The sequence below is a fragment of the Lycium barbarum genome, chromosome 6 (genome assembly GCF_019175385.1).
Source record: "Lycium barbarum isolate Lr01 chromosome 6, ASM1917538v2, whole genome shotgun sequence".
Taxonomy (NCBI): domain Eukaryota; kingdom Viridiplantae; phylum Streptophyta; class Magnoliopsida; order Solanales; family Solanaceae; genus Lycium; species Lycium barbarum.
Genome location: NC_083342.1, coordinates 120,686,060 through 120,709,628, shown reverse-complemented (window position 1 = coordinate 120,709,628; position 23,569 = coordinate 120,686,060). Strand labels below are relative to the sequence as shown.

General features: G+C 36.6%; 4 protein-coding genes across 6 annotated transcripts; 2 read left to right on the top strand and 2 right to left on the bottom strand.

Moving 5' to 3' along the window:
* The first annotated feature begins 1,406 nt into the window (after positions 1 to 1,406).
* Positions 1,407 to 1,760, top strand: LOC132644538 (uncharacterized mitochondrial protein AtMg00820-like). The gene has a single exon (XM_060361125.1). It carries the CDS (start codon positions 1,407 to 1,409, stop codon positions 1,758 to 1,760), a length of 354 nt encoding a protein of 117 aa, XP_060217108.1.
* A 233-nt stretch (positions 1,761 to 1,993) lies between these two features.
* Positions 1,994 to 2,530, top strand: LOC132644537 (secreted RxLR effector protein 161-like). Its single transcript, XM_060361124.1, has one exon. It carries the CDS (start codon positions 1,994 to 1,996, stop codon positions 2,528 to 2,530), a length of 537 nt encoding a protein of 178 aa, XP_060217107.1.
* Positions 2,531 to 8,389: 5,859 nt separating this feature from the next.
* LOC132645968 (26S proteasome regulatory subunit 6A homolog) lies at positions 8,390 to 14,178 on the bottom strand. Its single transcript, XM_060363265.1, has 9 exons — positions 13,963 to 14,178; positions 13,762 to 13,878; positions 12,276 to 12,383; positions 11,751 to 12,134; positions 10,708 to 10,826; positions 10,431 to 10,518; positions 9,894 to 10,013; positions 9,637 to 9,777; positions 8,390 to 8,825 (listed from the first exon to the last, which is right to left on the bottom strand). Exons 1-9 carry the CDS (start codon positions 14,077 to 14,079, stop codon positions 8,748 to 8,750), a joined length of 1,272 nt encoding a protein of 423 aa, XP_060219248.1. The 5' UTR covers positions 14,080 to 14,178; the 3' UTR covers positions 8,390 to 8,747.
* A 1,775-nt stretch (positions 14,179 to 15,953) lies between these two features.
* LOC132645966 (uncharacterized) lies at positions 15,954 to 23,105 on the bottom strand. Of its 3 annotated transcripts, XM_060363261.1 has the most exons (14): positions 22,721 to 23,105; positions 21,154 to 21,209; positions 20,925 to 21,062; positions 20,738 to 20,819; positions 20,485 to 20,561; positions 20,293 to 20,408; positions 20,091 to 20,208; positions 19,893 to 20,009; positions 19,702 to 19,793; positions 17,584 to 17,650; positions 17,421 to 17,502; positions 17,232 to 17,323; positions 16,706 to 16,849; positions 15,954 to 16,381 (listed from the first exon to the last, which is right to left on the bottom strand). In XM_060363261.1, the coding sequence occupies exons 3-14, from the start codon at positions 21,057 to 21,059 to the stop codon at positions 16,235 to 16,237; spliced, it is 1,269 nt and encodes a 422-aa protein (XP_060219244.1). In that variant the 5' UTR covers positions 21,060 to 21,062; positions 21,154 to 21,209; positions 22,721 to 23,105; the 3' UTR covers positions 15,954 to 16,234. The 3 variants fall into 3 exon arrangements, with proteins under 3 accessions (XP_060219244.1, XP_060219245.1, XP_060219243.1); XM_060363262.1 differs by lacking the exon at positions 21,154 to 21,209 and having other exon boundaries at positions 20,925 to 21,085; XM_060363260.1 differs by lacking the exon at positions 21,154 to 21,209 and having other exon boundaries at positions 22,721 to 23,104.
* Between the last annotated feature and the right edge of the window lie 464 nt (positions 23,106 to 23,569).

The following is a 23,569-nucleotide window of genomic DNA, read 5'->3' as shown; positions in this document are numbered from 1 at the left end:
CATACTTTGAAGAACCAAAAGATTCTTCAATTTAAGGAATTCTCTTGTGCTGCTTGTTCTCAAGGAAAATTGATTATTAAACCATCAGCAACTAAGGTTGGGATTGAATTCCCCACATTTCTGGAACGTATACAAGGTGATATATGCGGGCCAATTCACCCTTCATGTGGACCATTTAAATATTATATGGTCTTGATTGATGCATCTACAAGATGGTCACATGTGTGCTTATTATCAACTCGCAATATGGCTTTTGCGAGATTGTTGGCTCAAATAATAAGGTTAAGAGCACAATTTCCAGATAATGCGATAAAGAAAATTTGTCATGATAATGCTGGTGAGTTTACATCTCATGCCTTTAATGATTATTATACGGCCGTGGAAATAACAGTTGAACATTCGGTTGCTCATGTTCATACTCAAAATGGTTTGGCAGAATCAATGATTAAACGCCTACAATTGATAGCTAGACCATTGCTAATGAGGACAAAACTTCCTGTTTCGGTATGGGGACATGCTATTTTGCATGCAGCGGCACTTGTGCGTATAAGGCCAATCAGTTATCATGAATTCTCCCCATTACAATTGGCTTTTGGTCAGGAACCAAATATTTCCCTTCTTCGAATTTTTGTATGTGCGGTATATGTTCCAATTGTTCCACCACAACGTACAAAGATGGGTCCCCAAAGAAGGTTGGGGATATATATTGGGTATGAATCTCCTTCAATTTTAAAATATTTAGAACCGATGACTGGAGATTTATTTACAGCAAGATTTGCTGATTGTCATTTTGATGAATCAGTATACCCAACAATAGGGGGAGAACATAAGCAGTTGGAAAAATGAGGTAGATTGGAATGCATTATCACTATCTCATTTAGATCCTCGAACAAATCAATGTGAGCAAGAGGTTCAAAAGATGATTTATTTGCAAAATGTTGCAAATCAACTGCCTGATGCATTTACTAATCTTCCAAGAGTTACTAAATCTCATATTCCAGCTGCAAATACTCCAGTTCGAGTTGATGTCCCGGTTGGACAAACGGTTAATGCAAATGAGTCCAGGCCACGTTTGAAACGTGGTAGACCGATCGGTTCCAAGGATAAAAATCCTCGAAAAAGAAAAGAAATAAATGATCAAGATGATCATCATGTGAGGGAAATTGCTCAAGAAGAGGCCCGAGACATAATAAATGATAAGCCCACAGAGAAGGTCCAGATACTTCAAAATAATGATAGTGAAGAGATCTCGATAAGTTATGTCTCGACGGGGAAAGGTGGAACCGAAATGATATTGTGGTCGACAATACTTTTGCATATAATGTTGCTGTTGAGATAATGCAACAAGATGAGGATCTTGAGCCAAAATCTGTTGATGAATGTAGACAGAGAAATGATTGGCCAAAATGGACGCAATTCAAGCAGAATTGACTTCACTTGAAAAACGTGAAGTTTTCGGACCAATAGTCCGAACACCTGAAGATGTGAAGCCAGTGGGGTACAAATGGGTGTTTGTGCAAAAACGAAATGAGAAAGGTGAAGTCGTAAGATATAAAGCACGACTTGTGGCACAAGGATTTTCACAAAGGCCTGGCATTGATTATGTGGAGACATATTCTCCTGTGGTGGATGCAATTACCTTCGGGTATCTAATAAATCTGGCAGTTCGTGAAAAGCTTGATATGCAATTAATGGATGTTGTCACAGCCTATTCAATGTGCCTGAAGCATACAAAAGTTCGCAGGAAACCTGTTCAATAAAACTTCAGAAATCTTTATATGGATTGAAACAATCAGAGCGGATGTGGTACAATCGTCTTAGTGAATATTTGCTAAAGGAAGGATATAAAAATGATCCTATTTGTCCTTGTGTTTTTATAAGAAGGTGTGGGTCTGAATTTGTCATAATAGCTATGTATGTTGATGACTTGAATATCATTGGCACTCCTAAAGAGCTTTCAAAAGCTATAGAGTGTTTGAAGAAAGAATTTGAAATGAAAGATCTAGATAAGACAAAATTTTGTCTTGGCCTACAAATTGAGCATTTGTCAAATGGAATATTTGTCCATCAATCAACATACACTGAAAAGGTTTTAAAGCGTTTTTACATGGATAAATCACATCCATTGAGTACCCCGATGGTTGTGAGATCGCTTGACATAAATAAAGATCCATTTCGACCTAAGGAAAATGATGAAGAGCTCATTGGTGATGAAACTCCATATCTCAGTGCAATTGGGGCATTGATGTATCTAGCCAATAATACCCGACCAGATATATGTTTTGCAGGGAGTTTATTGGCAAGATTCAGCTCCTCCCCAACAAAAAGACATTGGAATGGTGTTAAGCATATATTCAAATATCTTCAAGGAACAATTGATGTGGGATTATTTTATTCTTATGAATCCAAGTCAGATATGATCGGTTTTGCAGATGCAGGATATTTGTCTGACCCACATAAAGTCCGATCTCAAACAGGCTATTTATTTACATATGGAGGTACAACTATATCATGGCGTTCGATGAAATAAACAATAGCTGCCACTTCTTCAAATCATGCGGAGATAATAGCCATTCATGAAGCTAGTCGGGAGTGTGTTTGGTTGAGATCAATGACTCAACATATTCAGGAAATGTGTGGTTTTCTTTTGAAAAAGGATATTCCAACTGTATTGTACGAATATAATGCTGCATGTATTTGTCACGACCCAACCCCGTAGGCCGTGACTAGTGCCCGAGTTGGGCACCCTAACGAACTTATCCAAATCGAATCACATACAGATAGCATATGCTGGCACAATTGTCACACGCTGCCTTAAATTATATCAAACTGTCTCAAACGCATTTCAACACAACCATATATATATATATATATATATATATATATATATATATATATATCAACAGCCGACAAGGCTATCAAATGGCACAACGGCCCCAAAACAAATACGAATGCACGCCGACAAGGCTGCCATAGCGAATAGGATCATACAAACACATCTAAACAGAAGTAGGCACACACACCCACAAATACGTCTACAGACCTCTAAACAGACCAATCGAAACATATGGCGGGACAGGGCCCCGCCGTACCCCTGAACAAATATATACATATGTAACAAACGAACATATATACCAAAATGTAGGCTCTGGAATGAGAAGAGCACTCCAAACAGCAAAAGAGGGTGTCCTAAACTGGTGGATCACCAAACTGTGCGTCTGTACCTGCGGGCATGAAACGCAGCCCCCCGAGGAAAGGGGGTCAGTACGAAATATGTACTGAGTATGTAAAGCAGAAGATACAGAAGACAAATCTGAGGCATAAACGAATTAAACGTACAGAACATAAGTGCAAGTCCAACATATCGAAATGTTTAAGTTAAAAACATAAGTCATGCATAGGGTACAGAGGAATATGGTCGCCTGCCCGTCAATGGCGCCATAACACAGCATAACACCAGAAAGGTTTCAAATCTCCATACCCGCGTCACATATCATAGCACAGCATAACGCCATACACAACATAACACCATACACAGCATAACACCAAATATGAGTGGAACCCGACCCTCTGGCGAGTAGCTCGGTGAACCATAAACACAATATAACTCCGGAGTATATCAAGTGCGCACGACAACAGAACCGGCCCGGGACTCGGCGAAAGGGATAACAGAATGCACGAGTAGAGTCGTGAGTAGTCATATGCATAAAATCATTATCATGAACTCAAACCTAAGTAAAATGATCATACTTGAAAATCGAAATAATAGTCATAACAAATTCTCTCAAAAGTTCTCCGAATTACATAAAGGAAAGTCGCGGGACCCACGGACGGGTATTGACCCGAGTCGGGCCCGCCTATGGAGAACATACTCATTATACATCATGCAAACTCCTATAAAAAAATATTGGAGCAATCCGAGCCTTTATGCAAAAGATATGGCATTCAAAAATTACGAAATTCTTTAAAGTGAACCCTTTCTATGCAAAGTTCGGAAAGCGATTATTTCAAAGACATAATGGTTCATATTTCATCAAATCATACATAAGAGTGCCAAGGAATATATAAGGATCATAACATGCTCGGATTTCGAATCTTAGAATTTTCCTCAAGGCTTATAATCTAGCCTATTGAAAACTAAGACATGCCAAAAGAAAGAAGGATTGGGCTTTACATACCTCGTACGCACTCCAAGTTAGTCAATCTAAAGTTAATCCCAATCTACGCCTCGGGCTCTCCAAGGTCTACAAATATGCCAACAAATATCCAATATTAAACGTAGGCACTTAAGCAATTTATTTCAAACTAACACTAAATTCTACAGAAAATTCGGCGGCACTTCCCCTGTAAATAGGCCAACCCGAGAATTTAACTCGTCCAAAATCAACAACAACAACAACAATAACCAACCTAGCAACTCCAATAACCAATCCGAAGGGCAATATTGCATTAATAACTTTCTTTCGCAACATTCAACAACATTCATAATATTCAATGGACGACTTACATTCAAGCCACATTATCGCTCATACATTCACTTACCAACCCGAATCTTTACAAACAATATTCAAGGACATTCTAAACAATTCACATAATATTTCCAACTATCCCACATTTTCTCCAATTTGGCCGAAAACAGCCCCTAAAACCGAGAACAGCCCCTTTTAACACATTCCTCATTTTCAAATCATGATATGTATCGACAATTCACAATATAACGATATCATTTTCATGGATATACAAATTACGTCAAACGCACAATAATCCTCAAATCAGTCCGCAACAATTCACCATATCATTTTGGGACATTAAACTCTCATTTCCAACATAAAAGTCATCACAACAACCATTAAAACGCTAAGCGACATTAGTGTGTTCTTTGGCATATAGCATGACCCATATTCATCTATCACTACACATATACATATATTGATGATTCTTAGCCATCCTACACACTACAACAATTTAACATGCTACATGGAATTTATTCAACAACCCAATCACCATACCCATTTACACGGCTAGCACACCCATCACACAACCCACTTCCAACATACTATATTTCATGATTTTTATCCATATTAACATACTACAATATGCATAAAACATTTATAACCCATAAAACAATATCAAAACTCACCTTTCTTCTTCAGTCCACAAGAAGTCTAGGGTTTGCAAATGGCCACAACGAATAGTTGGATGACCCAAATAACACTCCCACGCTACTTAGGGACCTCAAAATAGTTGGTTTGTACCAAGGAAATAATTTTGGGATGGCTTGAATTGGATTTGGTTTTCCATAGTGCTTGGCCGAGAGAGGTGATGGTGGTGCTCTCCAAGTTCTTGATATTTTTCTAAGTGTAATGACAGAAGATGACTTAAGGGTTATCTTTTAAGCTTCCACAATATTTATCCATGTGTCCCATGGCCCACACATGTGTTGGACCAATTAAAATTGGCCACAACAATGTGTGAGACCATTTCCCATATACACGGCCACAAGGCCTTATGGTGCAAGATTTTTAATTCCAATTTTATGAATTGTGGTCCCAATTTTTCCTAAGTGTTCAATGCCAACAATTTCATATACAACTTATGTCTCAAAGTAGAATCGGAGGTCAAAAGTCCCGACTTCAAATCCCGGAAAGGTCTTGGCCCTAACTTATCATAATTAATCCGGGTTGTCCCAATGTATAAAAATACGGGACATAACAGTATTGCTCAACTGAAGGGAGGATACATTAAAGGAGACAGAACAAAACATATTTCACCAAAGTTCTTTTTTACTCATGATCTTGAAAAGAAAGGTGAGACAAATGTTCAACAAATTCGCTCGATCGATAATTTGGCGGATCTGTTCACTAAAGCATTACCAACCTCGACATTTGAGAAACTGATATACAAGATTGGAATGCGTCGTCTCCGAGAACTAAAGTGATCTTTTCATCAAGGGGAGAAAATACGCGCTGCACTCTTTTTTCCTTGGTCAAAGTTTTGTCCCATTGGGTTTTCGTGACAAGGTTTTTAACGAGACAACAAATAATGCGTAATGAGGCACATTATCGGACATCCAAGGGGGAGTGTTGTAAATATGATAATGTGGATGTCCATAAATTCTAGGAGTTAATTCACTATTATGTGCACCATTATGTGTAGTTATACCACACCTCCACTACTCCCTAATTCATCTCCCACAACCACATATTCTTCTCACCTTCTCAAGGGATTAATGTCATATTCAAGACAATCTTGTAACCCCCTCTCTATGGAGTAGTATAAATAGAGGTATGATATGTGATGTACTACACACTTGAAAGAAAAGAAGAAAGTCATCTTTACATTGTTTTATCGGAAAAGGGCCAAAATTACCCCTGAACTTTGGGCAATAGTTCATCCATACCCTTCGTTATACTTTAGGGCCAATTATACCCTTACCGTTATACTATGGGGTCAATTATACCCTTATATCTAACAGCTGCCACGTGGTATCATCCCAGCCCTTCAAAATTATTTTCCCCTCAAATAATTTTTTACCCACTAAAATAACCCAATCCGACCCGACCCGAATTTTTTTTTTCCAGCCAAAGTGATACGGACCCAACCCATTACCCCTTGGATGGAAAAAAAAATTCGGGTCGGGTTGGGTTATTTTAGTGCGTAAAAAATTATTTGAGGAAAAAATAATTTTGAAGGGCTAGGATGATGCCACGTGGTAGCTGTTAGACATAAGGGTATAATTGACCCCATAGTATAACGGTAAGGGTATAATTGATCCTAAAGTATAACGAAGGGTATGAATGAACTATTTCCCAAAGTTCAGGGATAATTTTGGCCCTTCCGTTGTTTTATTCTATATTGTTCTCTTGTTTTAATATTTTCTATTGTTTCTTTGAGCTTGTTTTACGACAACAACTTGACCTTTATAACTCTTTAACATTAGAAGATCTATGCGCTTAAATTAGTAAACTTCATTCATATCTTGTCAAGTAATGTTATTAAAGTTGAAGATATAGGAGTTATAACTGATTATTTAAATTACTTTTTTTCTAGCTTTCCACTATACTATGTGCTAGTGTTTGTCCCACCCCTTAGCAGTGGTACCTTCCTTTTAATTGAGCGAACTCATAATTGATTTCCCTCGATTGGAGATCCGTTTCTAAGATCTTACTGAATTATTGTATGTTGAAATTATCTGAAATCTAATAACATTTGATGTTCCTTTTTTTTTCTTCCCAAAATTCATTCCCTCTGCCTTACTTCACAATATTTTGCCTTATTTTTCAAGTGATGGTCAAATTACATTAACAATAATTGGCAACATTGCATTAAGTTAGAAAAAAACAAACAAAGAATAGCTGGTTAGAGTTATATAAGTATTAGTAATATAAGAATAATAAGAAATAAGAGAATCTATATATTATTTTATGCAGATATTAGCTATGCATGTTTCTAAGTAGGCGTTTTGACATACAGTTTGAAACCAACATTTGGACATACATTTCATCTCATGATTTCAAACCCCAAATCATCCAAAAAGGCATAATTTAGAGTTTCAAAAATTTTAAATATAAAACTTGACCCATAAGTTTATATTTTATAAAAAAAGACCTATTAGTTGGTAAATACTTTTAACAATTACTCCCACCAACTTTTTACCAACCTCGTTAACTTCCACCAATCTTTATTTATGTCTTTTATGTGGGAGAATTATATTAAAGAGTAATTACATTACTATTCATGTTAAATTTTTTTTTTTATTAATCTAAAATTTGATCAATTGATGTTGTATTTTTTAAAAAGGTCTTCTAGTAACGTATTAATTTTGTTATGAATTATGACTTACTCATTTGGTAAGATTGTATAAGAATTGAAAATATTTTGTTAGTTTTCAAAACTTGTGGGGTTTTTATGTCTATAAAAGAAAATACAACTTAAGATATCCAAATTACATATTCAAACATGATTTCAAATCATGATTTGAAACCATGTCCAAACGGCTCCTTAAATTGCAAACCAGACACCGTAGTAAATTTATACACAATTAACTTACCTCCCAATGAACTTCCAATCATGGAACTACTTATGTTAGATTTGATACCTGCATAACTCAAACTAGCTAGCAAACGACCCCTAAAATTTAGTTTGGTTTGTGCGCGGTCCAGAACCAGTCTCCTATAGAGGTTAGGTGGTCAGTAGACCGGTCTGAGCCCCTTGTTACGAGGAAAAAGGGGGGCCAAACCAGCCTCTTGGCAGGGTACATTGTCCCTGATCCCTGGACCAATTTGGTGAATCTTTTCTCTCAGGTGTGCCACAACACAACCAACCTCTACGACTGCTGGTAGTCTACAAAGATGGAGCTGCAATTAACTAAACCCCAATCACAAGCACGTCGATCAAATAGCAGATCTTATATTGGGTAGCTATTGTCCAAAACTAAAGATAAATTCCAATTAACAAGAAGTCTCAATTGCCGATATAGGTCATTAAGTTATACAGCATGAAAGTATAAAAAGAACAAATTCAAGAAGAGATCAACACACCAGCAGACCATTTTGATATCAACAATCAACAAGTGTTGCACAAAGGCTAATGTGCAAAGATTCTATCCCTACCCTCCCTCCTGTGCCAGAAAGAAAAAGGGGTACTGGAAGGTTCTTTTTGGCCGGGGGGGGGGGGGGGGGGTAGCATGCAGTAGCCATGTCAACTTTGAAAGCTAAAAGCTGCTCGCCGTGGCACCTCAAATTAGTTTAGGCGTAGTAGTTCAAGCTGGCTTTCTTCTTGGCTTGAACTTGAATGATACCTTCATTGAAGTCTTCATGTGTTACCTGCAAAACAGTGGAGACGAATTAGTTCTATCCAGCTTGCCAACCATAGAAGGAATTGGATTCTGTTTTCGCACAGTTGATTAGCTCTCACGGGACGAACTTAAACATGGAGAAGGGTGTCAGAGATCATCACGCTTTTTTTTTTTTGGTTAGGGAATACAGATCATGACATGAATTAATCACCACTAAACTTTGAAAAAAGCAGACATAAAGGGCCAGTTCAACTTAATTAGGACTATGAATATAATCCAAAATTATTGACTAAACCAAAGTAAAGTCTAAACCTCATCATGATCTCACAAAATAACATGGTTCTTATGTAGTTATATAAGAAGCAGAATATTTCTTCAAGTTGCAATGAGGAAAACAATTAGAAACAATCACTCGAGGTTTCTTAGCATACTTGTCAATTCTTAATTTTCTTCATTTCCAAATCAAAAATTAAATTTTCTTAGGCTTCTAGTATCATCAAAGCATTCAAACCACTTGAGCTTTTAAGCTCCCTAAAGAAGGGGAGCCTTGGAGCAATGGTAAAGTTGTCCCCATGTGACCTATCGGCACGGGGTCGAGCCATGGAAGCAGCCAATAATGCTTGCATTAGGTTAGGTTGTCTACATCAGACACCTTGGGGTGTGGCCCTTCCCCGGACCTTGCTAACGCGGAATGTTTTGTGCACCGGGAGCCCCATTTTTTTAATGATAAGATGCAGAACTTAAGTCAAATATCAAAAAGATCATAGCCAGAGCTTCTGCCCAACGATGCATATCATGCACATATTTGGAGCACACACAAAGTAGGAGAGAGAATAGACCTCAGTGGCATCACGACGGAGTGCTAGCATGCCTGCCTCAACACATACAGCTTTCAATTGTGCCCCATTAAAATCATCTGTTGATCGAGCTAATTCTTCAAAGTTGACATCTGGGTTAACATTCATTTTTCTGGAATGGATCTGCAGTTCCAAAGAATCCACACATGTTAAAGCGAAATACTCGAGAACTCATTTCATGTTAGCTAACAAGGCAAGTTGAACGAAATGAAATGATATATGTTTGGCATAGTACCCACCTGCAAGATCCGAGCCCTGGCTTCCTCTGTGGGGTGGGGGAACTCAATTTTCCGATCCAATCTACCAGATCGCATCAAAGCAGGATCCAAAATATCAGCTCTGTTTGTTGCGGCTATCACCTGAAGTGAAGGAAAGACACCAAAAGAATTCAATGAAAATGTAGAAAACCAGAATACTGAAGATCACCTCATTTAGTTTTTAGGGCTCGTTTGGTTGGGAAACAACTTAACCCGGGATTAGTTATTCCACCCTCAAGGTGGGATAAAATAAGGCTACAATCCCAGGATAACTAATCCCGGGATTAGTTATTCTAGATTTTTATTCCAACCAAACATGGGATAAGGAGGCACTAAAATTTTATTCCAGGACTATTTTTGCTTATCCTTCACACCAAACGACTCCTTATAGTTATGTGCAACTAAAATCAAGAAACCAAGTACAAGGTAAAATTTTTGCAAAGGAATATCCTACTCAATACCTGAACCACAAAGTAAGGAAAAAGATGTATATATAAATAGCTGTAAGTGGAAAAGTACCTTAATCCGATCATCGCTGCTAAAACCATCAAGCTGATTAAGTAACTCCAACATAGTTCTTTGGACCTCTCGATCCCCACTAACCTCACTGCAAAAGAAATACATTACGTAGTAAGAGAAGAATCAGCACCCACATCTATGAGGAGCTAATAGTGCTCAATTCCTTTTTTTGCAAGCACAAGCCACTCCTTAGCCAATATGCTTGCCTACTGAGGATATTATCAGCATGCAAGGTTAAGTAGATATATGTTCAAAGGAAATCAAAAATGCAGTATACCTATCAAAACGCTTTGTGCCTATAGCATCAATCTCATCAATGAAAATTATGCAAGGTGATTTCTCTTTTGCCAGTTGGAAAGCATCACGAACAAGTTTTGCTCCATCTCCAATGAACATCTAAACTTAGCACAAGCATTGATCAGCAGCATAATTGAGTAAATTCTTCAGAATGGAACTTAAAAAAATAGTAAAATTTCTATGCAGTAGTTGGTAGCTAACTAAATGTGTCATTAGAGAAATTTGACATGGCAATATTAATCAATTTTTTTATGCCATGTAGACATGGACCCCACAAATAAAATAAAATAAAATAAATTCATATTTTAATTTTGGATATACATTGCAGTTTTTTCCAAAATTTAATGTATAAAAATTAATCTACTACTTTAGACACTTTACGTGAGAGCTAAGTTGTTAAATTTCAATTGACTCATTGAAAACACTACTGTCAACGGATTTATTTTTAACCTTAGTTTCAATGTATATTAACCAAAAAAATTATTGTTTTTTTTTTTTGGTTAAAAAAAAAAATGTTGTTGCTTACAAAAGGAAAGGGTCCAACCGGTCCTATGTGGCCTCTTCCTTTCAGCCAGACCAATAATAACATTCACGTGTTTCTATATATTCTTTAATTATGATTAATTAATATGTATTTTTATTTTATTTATTTCTTAATTATAATAAAAATCATACATATTGTCGTGCAAAGTATTTACATAATCTAAAGCTGTTTCATTAAAACTAAAGAGAGGTAAATTTAAAGGATGATTTTAGACCTATCTCCAGATATAAAGGACCACTTCATTCTCTCTGGATCTAATCTTCCAGTTTTAGACAAATTCAAGTAGAGAGCCATCTAGCATATTAAAATTTTAATATACGTAATTTCTAATAGATAAGTGTACTTTGCAGCACCTCTTAGTCAAAATTTCCAGGAACAATGGGAAGAGGGAAAACTAGGCCCCAGTATCCGGCAAAGAGAGTTCAATTTCATCTAATGCAATTAAACACAATCGGATTCAGAAGCCAAAGATGATCTACCTGCACAAGCTGAGGTCCAGCTAGCTTAAGAAAAGTAGCATTTGTTTGTGCAGCACAGGCTCTGGCCATCAGGGTTTTCCCAGTCCCAGGAGGCCCATACAAAAGGACTCCCTTTGGAGGACGAACGCCTAACTTCTGGAACCGTTCTTGGTGCGTCATAGGAAGAACAATTGCCTCGACAAGTTCTTGAATCTGTTTTTCCAAGCCCCCAATATCATTGTAGTCTTCAGTTGGCTTTTCATCAACTTCCATTGCCTTTACCCGGGAATCATATTCAGATGGCAAGGTATCCAATATCAAATAACTGTCTTTGTTTACTCCAACCAGATCACCAGGCTTCAAGTTGTCAGGATCAACAAGACCAACAACAGGCAAGAAAATTGTCTACAAATGGCAATAGAAAAGAATTCAATCACTGAAAGAACTTTACCATCTAAACTGAGTATAATCTAAAGAAATTTTGGATAGTAATACACAATGTACAACTAGAAGCATATGATGTAATCCTATGATTTGACGCCTTACCTGACGCGTGGATGTTTTCAGTACAACACACTTGCCCTTCCTTTGCGAGTCGAGATCAATATTTGCACCATCCTCCTCAGCTTCTTCCTCCGGATTCATTTCCAAAATCTGAAAAGGAGCAGAATTAAATGAGTTCCTCAAAGTTAAACTTCTTTACTACTCTTTCCATGAACCCATATTCCTAATACCCCAAAACAAAAACAAAGAACTTCACCAGTTTCAAAAAAAAAAAGGGGGGGGGTCAAAACTTGCAATCTCACAGTTCAATGTGTTGAAAAATAAGACCTAAATATAATGAAAAACAGATTCAAGCACTGAAGAAAAGGAAGCATAATGACCACTCCCCTCCGTCCTGCCCAACATATATTTCTATTGATCACGCTCCTATTTCTTTCTTCTTCGCTTCTGGTGAGGATAAAAAAAAAATAGGAGGATGGACTAGAAACACATATTATCCTATCTATCGCCTTGCAAAAAATGCAGTTTCTGTACTTAGATTGACACTCAATTAATTTTCTTAGGGTACTCTTCAATATTGAACAAAAAAATGCTTCAAATAAAATCAACAGCAATATATGCAAACCTAGAACGTTATTTCTAGGATTATATAATAGTAACCACATCGCGTTATAGAGAAAATTATTTGTGACACTACTTCATTCCAAGCAAAAGATATATATCAAGCCAGAATCAGCAACACACCCTAAAAGTTGTTAACCTCTAAGTTCTTTGCCATAGCACAAGAGATGAACTTATAAAGTGGCTAGGAGCAAGAACCGATTCAACAATTCTATTATACTTGAGATATCATCACACATGAACTGTTCCTTGAGTCACTTAGAAACCTCCATTTTTATCTTGCTTTTGGCGTTGAAAATTTAGCATGGTACAGTACTCTTCCTGTTGATGAAACAATTGCTAATAAATTACCCAAGTTCTCTTCCTATTTTAGTGAATCCAAAGACCTGCACTCCTTCTATGATAACACTACTGGTACTTGTCATTATCCCAAAATCTCAAGTTCCTAACTACGAAGGTACTCATTATACTTTAGAAGCCACCATGAGGGACCATAAAAACCCCTTCTTGGAAATCCAAGACCGTATAAGCCCAATGAAACACATCCTGCATAACAGGGGTACTGATTTTAGCAAAGATCAATTAGGTTTCAGGTTCAATTTAGCCAATCCCCATATTCAAAGACCTCCTAAGCCCTACACTTAAAAAAGTTTTTTTTTTTTTGCCTTTTTGTACTTATCACTTGCTAAAGATAGGCATCAAAAAATAGAAAAATACCCATTGAGGAAAACCTAATTACTGACCTCTAACAATGGTGCCGACCAAGTAAAGAAGTTGTTTATTCAGCTTAGTTTTCTATCAAAAAAAAAAATGATCTTTTTTCCATTTTTTTTAAATACTACTTACTTGCTAAAGATAGGCAAAAATAGCAAGAAAAATAGTGATTGAGGAAAACCTAATAACTGACCTCAACAATGTTGCCAACCAAGTAGGGAAGTTGCTTATTGAGCTTAATTTTCTCTTGATTCTCCTTTATCTTCTCCTTGAATGAATCCAACTCAAGATTGGTTCTCTGTAGCTCTTCCTATAAAATTCAGCATTCAAGTCAAATAGTCAATCCCCAAAAATCGAGACAAAACAAAAACAAAATTAACTGAAGATCGGAAACCTTTATGATACGAATTTTGTTGTCAAGAAGGCGTGAAGCCCTAATAATATCTTCAGTGGACATAGCATGAAGTTGGTCATCTTCGAAGTTGCTATCTTCGGCCATCGGTGTTGCCATTATTGAGAGAGGTTCGTATGGGAATTTGGGTAGAAATTGGAATGATGGAGTCGATCTGTGTAATCACAAAGCTTTATATTCTCTCTTCTTTTTGTTGCCAATATTTGCCGTCTTCTTCCCCAAGAAATAATATGGTGCCAAATGGGCCGTCTAAACGGTCTTGGTGCTGGTCCATGATTGGCCCAATCTCCTTTGTCGGCCCGTTGAAAAGCAAAACGCCTAATAGCTATGACTTAAGGGTCGTTTGGTCTTTAATTTTTGTCCTTGGGCATTTCCAGTAACAAAAAGGTGGCCAAAAATATCCTTGATATCAAAAAAACGAAAAAAAAAAAACTATGCACTGTCCTGCATAATACTGTAGAAATTAATTAATCCGGTATAACTTCATTTCTACAAAAGCCTGACAAGGCAGAACTCATGCCAGACAAGGCAAGTTTCTATAGATTTATGCAGAGCGAATTAATTACGACACAACTTATGCCGGATAACTTCATTTCTACATAATTATACCGGACAAAACATAGTTTTTATGTACTTTGCTCGACAAGGCATATTTTTTATGAAAATTTACCTTGCGATTTTGTTTTTGACTCTGTTGATCCAACCCGGAATATTTGGTTTCGTAGACCAGCGAGTAAGAATACTTTGGCCCATAAATTATCATTAAATGAGAAGCAGGGACAAAATTAAAGACCAGTCCGTATGAAGGGAATCCGCGCAAAAAGATTGTTATTTGAGTGTTAGGTAAGTAACAATACTAGGTATGTTGTTGTTGTTGCTACTGTTAGCAGTGGCGGAGCCTGATTTTCACTAAGGGGGTTCAAAATATGAAAAAGTAAACACATCAAGAAGCAATAGGAGATTCAACATCTACTATATATATATATATAATTTTAACCATGTATAAACAGTGTTATTTTCCGTCGAATGGAGTTTGGATGAACTCCTGGGAGCTAGTGTTAAGTAAGTAACAAATTAGGCAGAAATTAGCAAATATCCATTTTTGCACCGCTACTCAAGTTTTAATCACAAGTTCAATATTTTTTAATGAGAAAAAAAATGTTTGGACAAAAATACTACTATTATCTAAAACACAAAAAAAACTCCGCTATAGTATGTCAGAGATCGAAACTTTTACAAGTGAAATTTCGTTACACTATACTAGATTTGGAATGTATATTTGAGACTGAAACTCTAGAAACTTTTCATCATCGTGTGATGGAGTTGTTCCGTGTTTTAGCTAGGATATTTTTGTTCATATGTTATTTTAGCATTAAAAATGGATACTGTCTAATTCAATTGAAACAGTGGCTAAACTTTATTTGCCAGCTTAAAAACTGGTCATCCCACCTATATTTTTCATTAAATCCTGGCCTAGTTGATAGTGCAATGTGAATTACATTTTTGCTCCATCAACATGCGATTCCATTTATGTCGCTTCCGGATCGAAAATAAAAATGAGTTACTATACTAGTTTGATCATCAATATTTAACTGTCAAAGTACAAAAGTTTTTGATGCGCACCAGCCTAAGGTCCTTAGGTGTTACCACTAGTTTAGAATCTTCAAATTGCAATTATGGACATAAAGAGATATAGGAAATTTCACTTCCTTGAACTTTGATCTAAATTCCAGAAGAAAAAAGAAGAAGAACTACGGTAATTCAGATCCATCAATTGAAAATACATATGTAAAAAATCTTCGTAACTGAAGATCCGGGATAACTTCATGCTACATCAAACGTTCACCCATGCTAATTAGTGTGTATTTTTATTTCATTCAATCACTTATCATGGAAAAATTAAATTAGTTTGATATAAATACCCCTGCAGATAAGTATTTACCGTTGTTTACATTCATCACTAATCAGAAAGATAAGGAGGAAACGTCCCTATTTTGTCATCTTGTAGGATAATTGAACAAGAAAGTCCAAATAAACATGAAGATTAATATGAATTCCAATCAAAAAAAGCTTTCTTACAAGCAAGAACCAATGATATCTGTATTGTTCATTTGTACTGCAAGATGTATTGAACTTCTTAGCCACTTCACAAGGAAATCAAACTGCGATCGATGGCTAGCTGAAGCTCTTTCTAGTAGCACAATGCTATATCTTATCTTAGATAAGCAAGCAGAAAATGCAGATTCCATTGGAACTAAAGCTTCCAGTATATGCCCAATCGATGAAATAGGCCAGCAACAATAGCCCAGAACAATATCTCAGCAAAGATGACATACAGAAGAGTTCCAACTCTGGTTGAATGCCACACTCCAATGAAGATGTGCTTCTTGATCCAATATATCTGCAGATGTAGAGTTCAATCAGTTTACATACAAACAGTTTACCGAGTTCATTTCTTATTATCAGTTCAGTCTGTCAAAGTTTGTTGTCAAGTGAGAAGCAACACTTGTAGTATGGGCTATTTGAGTTCTGACCAACTAGCTCCAGAGGGGCATAGACAGATGTAGTGCATAAGTGACGAAGTTATGTTTATCTCAACTCAATAACTTTGGCACAAAACTTGAACCTATAATATTCAAATCCTAAATCTGCTTCTGCCTAGTTGTATACGATGGACTGCACCATATCAAAGTGATAATAGTAATGAAAGAGATGAAAGAAATACCAGTGTGTTATGAGGGTCCACGTAATACCAGCCGTTGATGAAACCTGCAAATATTCCTCCAGCGGCCATTACATAAACAAGCATGGCATTCATACCAATCCATTTTAGTGGCAGAAATAAATACTTCAAGTTCAAAATGTCAACCTGCATCCCAAAAGGAAAGGATTAGGATTAGAAATTTGGGAGTGTTGCAACGGCAATCATGCATCAGAATGTTGTCTTTCGAAGCTCTCTGGTTAAAAATTACACGTTTTTTCAAACTTCCAGTTCCATTCTCATTCTCCAACTCTATATTATCAAATACTGGTTGATGAAAATATAAGCATGAAGCCAGACAACTTGGAATATGTTCCATCAATTGAAACTTTGAGATTTTTGTTTCTAATTAATGTCTTGCACGTAAGAGGTGTGTGATTTTAAATGTGAAGGTGTAGATGATCAACTTCTGATGTACTAAATACTCAGGTTAGTTTCAATTTTTAGCACAGAATATTAATAGAACCAGATTTTGACAAGACTACTGTACCAGAATGTAGAAAGCAGAGAACACTAACGCGGCTGCTCCTGAGGTTACGCAGACATAGCTGAAGGTGTATAATTGCTTATTTAAAGGAATAGCTGCATTCACCACCACCAAAGAAAAACATGAAGAAGATAAGAGAAGATACGGTTAAATAGCTAGCTTTGAGTCCATTTCATACACTGTGAATTTTACCATCAGTGAAGTGGAGAATAATTCCAAAAACCAAAAGAGCAAGACCCATGCCAACCCAATGCAAAAGTCTGGATGAGTGATCCTGGAATTCACAAAAAATGGAAATCAGTAACTTTGCTTTAATATGGTGAGGCGGTCAAGTCTAGAAGATTTTTGACTTAACCTTCATATGAATGAGGACATGTCCACAATGAACTCCAAGGATCGTAGATAGAATAGCAGAAATTGAGCTGTAGTCATAAGTAGAAGAATTTACCAAACAGGAAAACTTGAACATTAGTAAGTTGCATGAAGCTATCAGTCTTTAAAAGCTTTTATTCATCAAGCAAGTAGAGAACCGGTGATATTTGGCACCAATATCATGTTTTGTGTCGTATTACAACTTCTTCTTATGACTTTTATCGCTTAATTCATGACGTAACTGTCGTATTTGAACTTATGTCGTTACATTTCATGTGTATAGGTACGATGACGACAAACGATGGAAAATGTGCTTGAAATGATTGGAATTCGTAGCATATGCCGAGTGGCTGAGGTGACGAGTCGATGACTGCAAAGGACGAACTAAAAGGAGAGTTAATCGACTGCAGATCCTCGCTTCCTTCCGCATCGCGGAAGGATCGCGAGAAGCTCCAGAAAGTCAGGCCATCGAGGTGCATCGCGTGAAGAAAGCGGAACAACCAAATTCAGTCATCAGTGTGCGCGATCGATCCGCATCGCGTGAAGAGGGCGAGAAGCTGCAGACCATTGCGCGATCCTTCCGCGATGCGGAAGGAAAGCGGGACTCTGCGGATGTTTTCCGATTAGACTAGGATTTGGATTCCTTATTTATTATTTTTACCCTAGCCTATATATACACGTTTTTATAGTTGAGAACGGTATTCTGGGATTATTCAAGGATTTGTAAGCCACCGTTCTCCTTTTTCTCTCTCTAGGTTATTTTATTTGTCATCTTTTTCAACCCTAGTTTATTCATGGCTTCTTTTGTCTATGATCGAACCATGAGTAGCTAATCTCTAATTCTAGGGTTGTGGCGAAAGACTTGAAAGTTGATTTGATGACGATTATTATCTATTGATTTTCCATATTGTGGGTTGCTTATTTATTCTTGGTTTTAATTGTTTGATTATCTGGCCAATAGTTAGACACTATCTGTGGTGCGTGGATTGAACTTGAGAAAGGGAATTCACGTACGTAATAAGAATAAATAGAGTTTGTTCGATTTAATCGTTTCGCTAATGAGGATAGAGATATACCCTTTAGCCCTACTTAGTTGAATACGGAGAAATAAAAGCGTTCTTGTTACCTCTGATGACCATAGAGATATAGGCATTATAATAACATCTACAAGCTTGTGAGTAGTTCGAGAGAATATCATAAAGCACAATTAACCCGTTAACTAGTAACTCAGGAAATAAAATAGGTGGAATTGTCTGAAGATCAACTGGATTGTCGAAAGCCATAACCCTAGATCTTTCTCTCATCTGAAAATTCTTACAGTCCTTGTCCACATAGTCCCAGTCCTAAAAACACCCATCACAAATTGTTTACTTTTCAGTTTTAGTTTAGTACAACAAACAATCTTGATTTTTACTTTCTTGAATAGTTTCATTCGAATTTGAATTAGTTTGACAGTAGAATCTAAGTCTCTGTGGGATCGATATCTGGACTTAACAGTCTATATTACTTGTACGACCACGTATACTTGCGTGTGCGTTTGGGAGCAACAACCGGTGATAAATAGATTGTACGGAAAAGGCTCAAATATGTCATCGAACTATCGAAAATGGCTCATTTATGCCACTCGTCAATAGTTTGGCTCATTTATGCCATCGAACTATCAGGAATGGCTCATCCATGCCATTTTTCAATAAAGTCGATTTTACAATACCAAATATGACACTTGATCACCAATTAGAGGTCCACGTCGTTTAATTAAACCAGCATAAATCAAATCCTAAATTAAACTAAAACCCGACCCACAAATCTGTGTTGGTTTAATTAAACGACATGGACCTCTAATTAGAGGCCAAGTGTCATATCTAGTATTGTAAAACCTGCGTTAATGAAAAATGGCATGGATGAGCCATTTCTGATAGTTCGATGGCATAAATGAGCCATTTCCGATAATTCGATGGCATATTTGAGCCTTTTCCATAGATTGTATTTAGTTCTAATTGGAGGACCTTCTAATGCCACTCGAGCACATATGACTTCATGGAAAAGAGAGAAGGTTTTTCCAGTCTAACAGGCCTTAAAGAATTGGTGGCATGTATCTCACCTCAGAATTCCTTCAGGTTCAAAAGGAGCCCAACACCATGACGGAGCATCACCCCTGAAAGGTCCCTCATATGGGGAACTTTTAGTGCAGGCCTGCAGAATAACGATCATGTAATCCGGTGATAATGAAGATGGAAAATCACAAAGAACAAAATTGAAGGAGGAGATAAAAATTTGTGAAGAACCAATCACCTTGGATCGCTTCCAAGCCGGACGTGGATACAAGTGATTGATTCCAAGTACCTGTCTGTCAATATAACCCACTGCATTGCAAGGAGGATTCAAATTTCCTCTCACATTGCAAGTTACCTAATACCAAAAGAAAAATCCTTTTGACTTCAGATAAGAGATATTAAGGGTAAATTAGGAACATAGACGAGTGAAACTCACAGTCAAAGTCTTCCCAAAATCAACACTGTCCGGGTTCTGGACAACAAAATTCCAGTCAGGAACATATGTTCCGTATAATGTGGCCAAGTAAACTACTAAAACACATGCTCCGATAAGCCTGAAATTATGAACAAATTTTCAGCCCTAAATTGGAGATCCTTAATGCTATCACCACTTTAGCAACACCGCAAATAATACTTACCATTGCCACGAGTATAACTTAAATATGGAGAACCAACCCGTAGGTAGTCCTTTTGATTGGGCTTGTCTTGTTGCTATTTCTATAATTGCCACTACCAAGTAAGCAAGAGCAATTCTCTAGAAATATGACCCACACAAGTATCAGCAATGAAAAGAGAAAGACAGAAAAGAGGGTGAGATCAGATGCTGTTACCTGAAGGATGCCGCACAACCTTATCCTATTCATGTCAACACCATATTTTAGCTTGTCAAGATCATGGAAATAACCCCCTTCACAATTCAAAAATCGAATTTAGGCTTGTAATGATTTTGGGAAGACGAAAGATGAGATGCAAGATTAGATATCAATAGAATGTGTCTTGCATGAATTATGGAACTTTAAAGGGAAGAATAGAATAAAAGAAGAAAGAAAGGAAGAAAGAAAGAAAGAAAGAAAGAGAACTGACCTTGTAAAAGGAGGCCCCAAAATAGAAGTTTGAGAGTCCTTAGAATCACCTTTCTGATGGCCACTAGCTTTTCTGGTATTTTCTACAATAAGCACCAATGGGTAGGAACAATTACCTCTGTTTATCTTCTTAGAAATGGGAAGGAAAAACAAAAAAATAAAAATAAAAAAGCACGAAGATAATATACCTTCAGAGCAAGTGCTATGGCCATTCCCACAATAAACAGAAAGAATGGCATCACAAAATCAGCAAGATTGCAACCGTTCCATGGTGCATGTCCGATCATAGGCCATTCTCCTCCCGCATCATCAACCAAGACCATCAGCTACAAATTCGACAAACCTTTTTCTGTCAGGAATTTATCAAGGCAACAATCATAACGTGTGAATTGCATTCCAATGCAGTAAGCAGGTTACTGTAATTTAGTCCAAGCAAATCACGAGACTGATGAAATTGATTCTTAAGATTGTACCTGAGGTAATTAAATAAGATAATGATTTAAATTCATTCAACAAGATAAACTCTAAAATTTGCCAGGTTACTTTAGGGTACAGGGAAAATAGGAAACGAAATCAATTTCTTTTCTTTAAAATTGATAAAGAGGATACAGTATCAATCATGTTATAGCATGAACACTTTTTCTTGGGAAAATCTTCAAATCCTTACAACAAGCATAACATTCATAAACATTATCAAGGTAACGCCTCTTAAAACTACAAGTTTAAGAAAAACATAATTCTAAACTTGTTTCTAAACTTCTCATCAAATGTTCCACCAAGACAGCATAATCCTCAATAACATGTGTGCTTCAACTATTTTCTTTTATCCAGATATCAAGTTTAAAAGAGATATTAGTGCCTTCATTTTACTCCAGATGACGGGGATAATTTCTAATCTAATAGACAGGTTCCAACATTCCACAGCACCTATAACAGTAAGTCTTTACTAAGGGTGCTTTTGGTATGGAGGAAAACATTTCCAGAAAATAAGTCTTTCTCTGGCAATCGAACACCAAAAGATATGTTTTTTCTCCGATGGTCCATTTGAAATATTTTATCCGACGGTGCATTTGAAATTATATTTTCTGAATTTTAAAAAGTGTTGGATAGTAAGACAAAGTTTCTTCGGCGAAATGTTTTCTGGAAAGTATCTAATCAATATTATAGTTTCAGATTTCGAGCAAATCAGTATGAAATATGAATTTTTGTATGCAATAAGTTCAATATGTAAGGTGGCATGCTAGCTACAGTATAAATGTCATGGTGCATGTTTAAAGATCAGAAAAAATATGTACATATTATTGAGTTATTCTGTAGTTAGCCCTATACTTGATTTATGAACTCATCGACAGGGGCGAATTTATGGTTAAAAAATGGGTCACGTGAACACATGGTCACCCGACTAAACTCGGTATATTATGTATATAATCTTTAAAATATATCTAATATTAACTGAAGGAACACATGGTCAAACAAGTCTTGGTGGAGCACTGGTTGAGTGCTAGGTTTAATTCCTTAAAGTTGTGGGATCGAACTTGACTAAATGCACTTTTGCGTATTTTTTTATTTTTACAATTTCTAAGTAGCATGTAATGGTGAACCCATCCTCTTGAAATTCTGAATTCGCCTCTGCTCATCGACATACAAATATAGATATCTTATGCTGCCTTGGACTCGAGTTTTATTACAATAAATAATTTCGTCTAAATATATAGTTATATTAGGTTCCCACACATTTTTGCCAAAGAACTATAAGTGCAGTAGTCCTCTACACCACAATCTAGAACTGTCAAAAGAAATCAGCTGTGTTTTATAATCCTATGTCAACTGCCGACAGAGAAGTTCTCAAGAAATTATCTTATGAAGTTTTTCACCCGCTAATTAAATATTTAACTCACAAATGTTACAAGAATTATTGTATTATCCCATAGTTCCAAACTGGGGAAAACTTCACCAAGTAGGGAAAGGAAAGGGCGAAACTTACTGCAACGGTGAGACCTCTGAAAATATCAAGGGAAGCCACTCGCTTTGTCTTCTGAGGCTTTACTTCTTCTTCTTTCTCTAATTCTTGAGCTTCAACTATGACATGATGCTGCTGCTCCATATCCACTTTGCTATCAGCTATCAGCAACGGCTTATGACACCAAGGTTGGTAACTCAATGAAGAGAGAAATATGTCCAAGACAAAAAGATATTATAGGCAACAACTTTATGCTCTTTGTCTCTGTCCGATTATCAGTTTGTCGTTATACGATTCCGCGACTGTCTTGAAGTGGGTTCAATTATTGGATAAGTTTTCCAAGACCCATTGTACTGATTGCAGCCTTCATTCTTTAGTTAAACAGTTCAACCTCAACAACCCCCCCCCCCCCCCCTCCCCCAACAAAAAAAAAAAAAAGTTAACTAACCCGTCCCATCCCACCACGCTAATCCAGAAAATAATCACTTCATGACAGAAACAAAATCACAAGTCAAATTATCATATTTTCGGCGGCAACTCTGTCCAAATTCTACATACTTGATAACTGTCGTGCTTGCAATTTATATGACACTTTTCGCTTTTTAAAAATTAATTTAATTAAACTTTAAAGTTAAATTTAATTAGATTAACTTAATATTTTAACATTAAAATTTATATATTTATAAAAGTGCTACGAGATGCAACTTTTCTCATATCAGTTAAAAAAATACATCTTAAAATATTAATCAAAATTCATATAGTTTAAATCTCGAAAAGCGACAGAATAGTTTTCAAGCACGCAGAATTTGGACAGAGTTCTCGTTGAAAATATAGGGCAATAATCACAACTTCCTGTAATAAAAATACCTGAAA

Bases quoted from the DNA above. Each gene is read 5' to 3' on its own strand.
- LOC132644538 (XM_060361125.1), top strand. From the start codon at position 1,407: ATGGACGCAATTCAAGCAGAATTGACTTCACTTGAAAAACGTGAAGTT.
- LOC132644537 (XM_060361124.1), top strand. From the start codon at position 1,994: ATGAAAGATCTAGATAAGACAAAATTTTGTCTTGGCCTACAAATTGAG.
- LOC132645968 (XM_060363265.1), bottom strand. From the start codon at position 14,079: ATGGCAACACCGATGGCCGAAGATAGCAACTTCGAAGATGACCAACTT. The intron at 12,135-12,275 runs GTAAGGCGTCAA...TGCCATTTGTAG, and splicing joins TGAAAACATCCACGCGTCAG to ACAATTTTCTTGCCTGTTGT. The intron at 10,519-10,707 runs GTATACTGCATT...TTTCTTTTGCAG, and splicing joins GGCACAAAGCGTTTTGATAG to TGAGGTTAGTGGGGATCGAG.
- LOC132645966 (XM_060363260.1), bottom strand. From the start codon at position 22,840: ATGGAGCAGCAGCATCATGTCATAGTTGAAGCTCAAGAATTAGAGAAA. The intron at 20,562-20,737 runs GTCAGTTCTCTT...TGAATTGTGAAG, and splicing joins TTGGGGCCTCCTTTTACAAG to GGGGTTATTTCCATGATCTT. The intron at 17,651-19,701 runs GTGAGATACATG...TTATGACTACAG, and splicing joins GAACCTGAAGGAATTCTGAG to CTCAATTTCTGCTATTCTAT.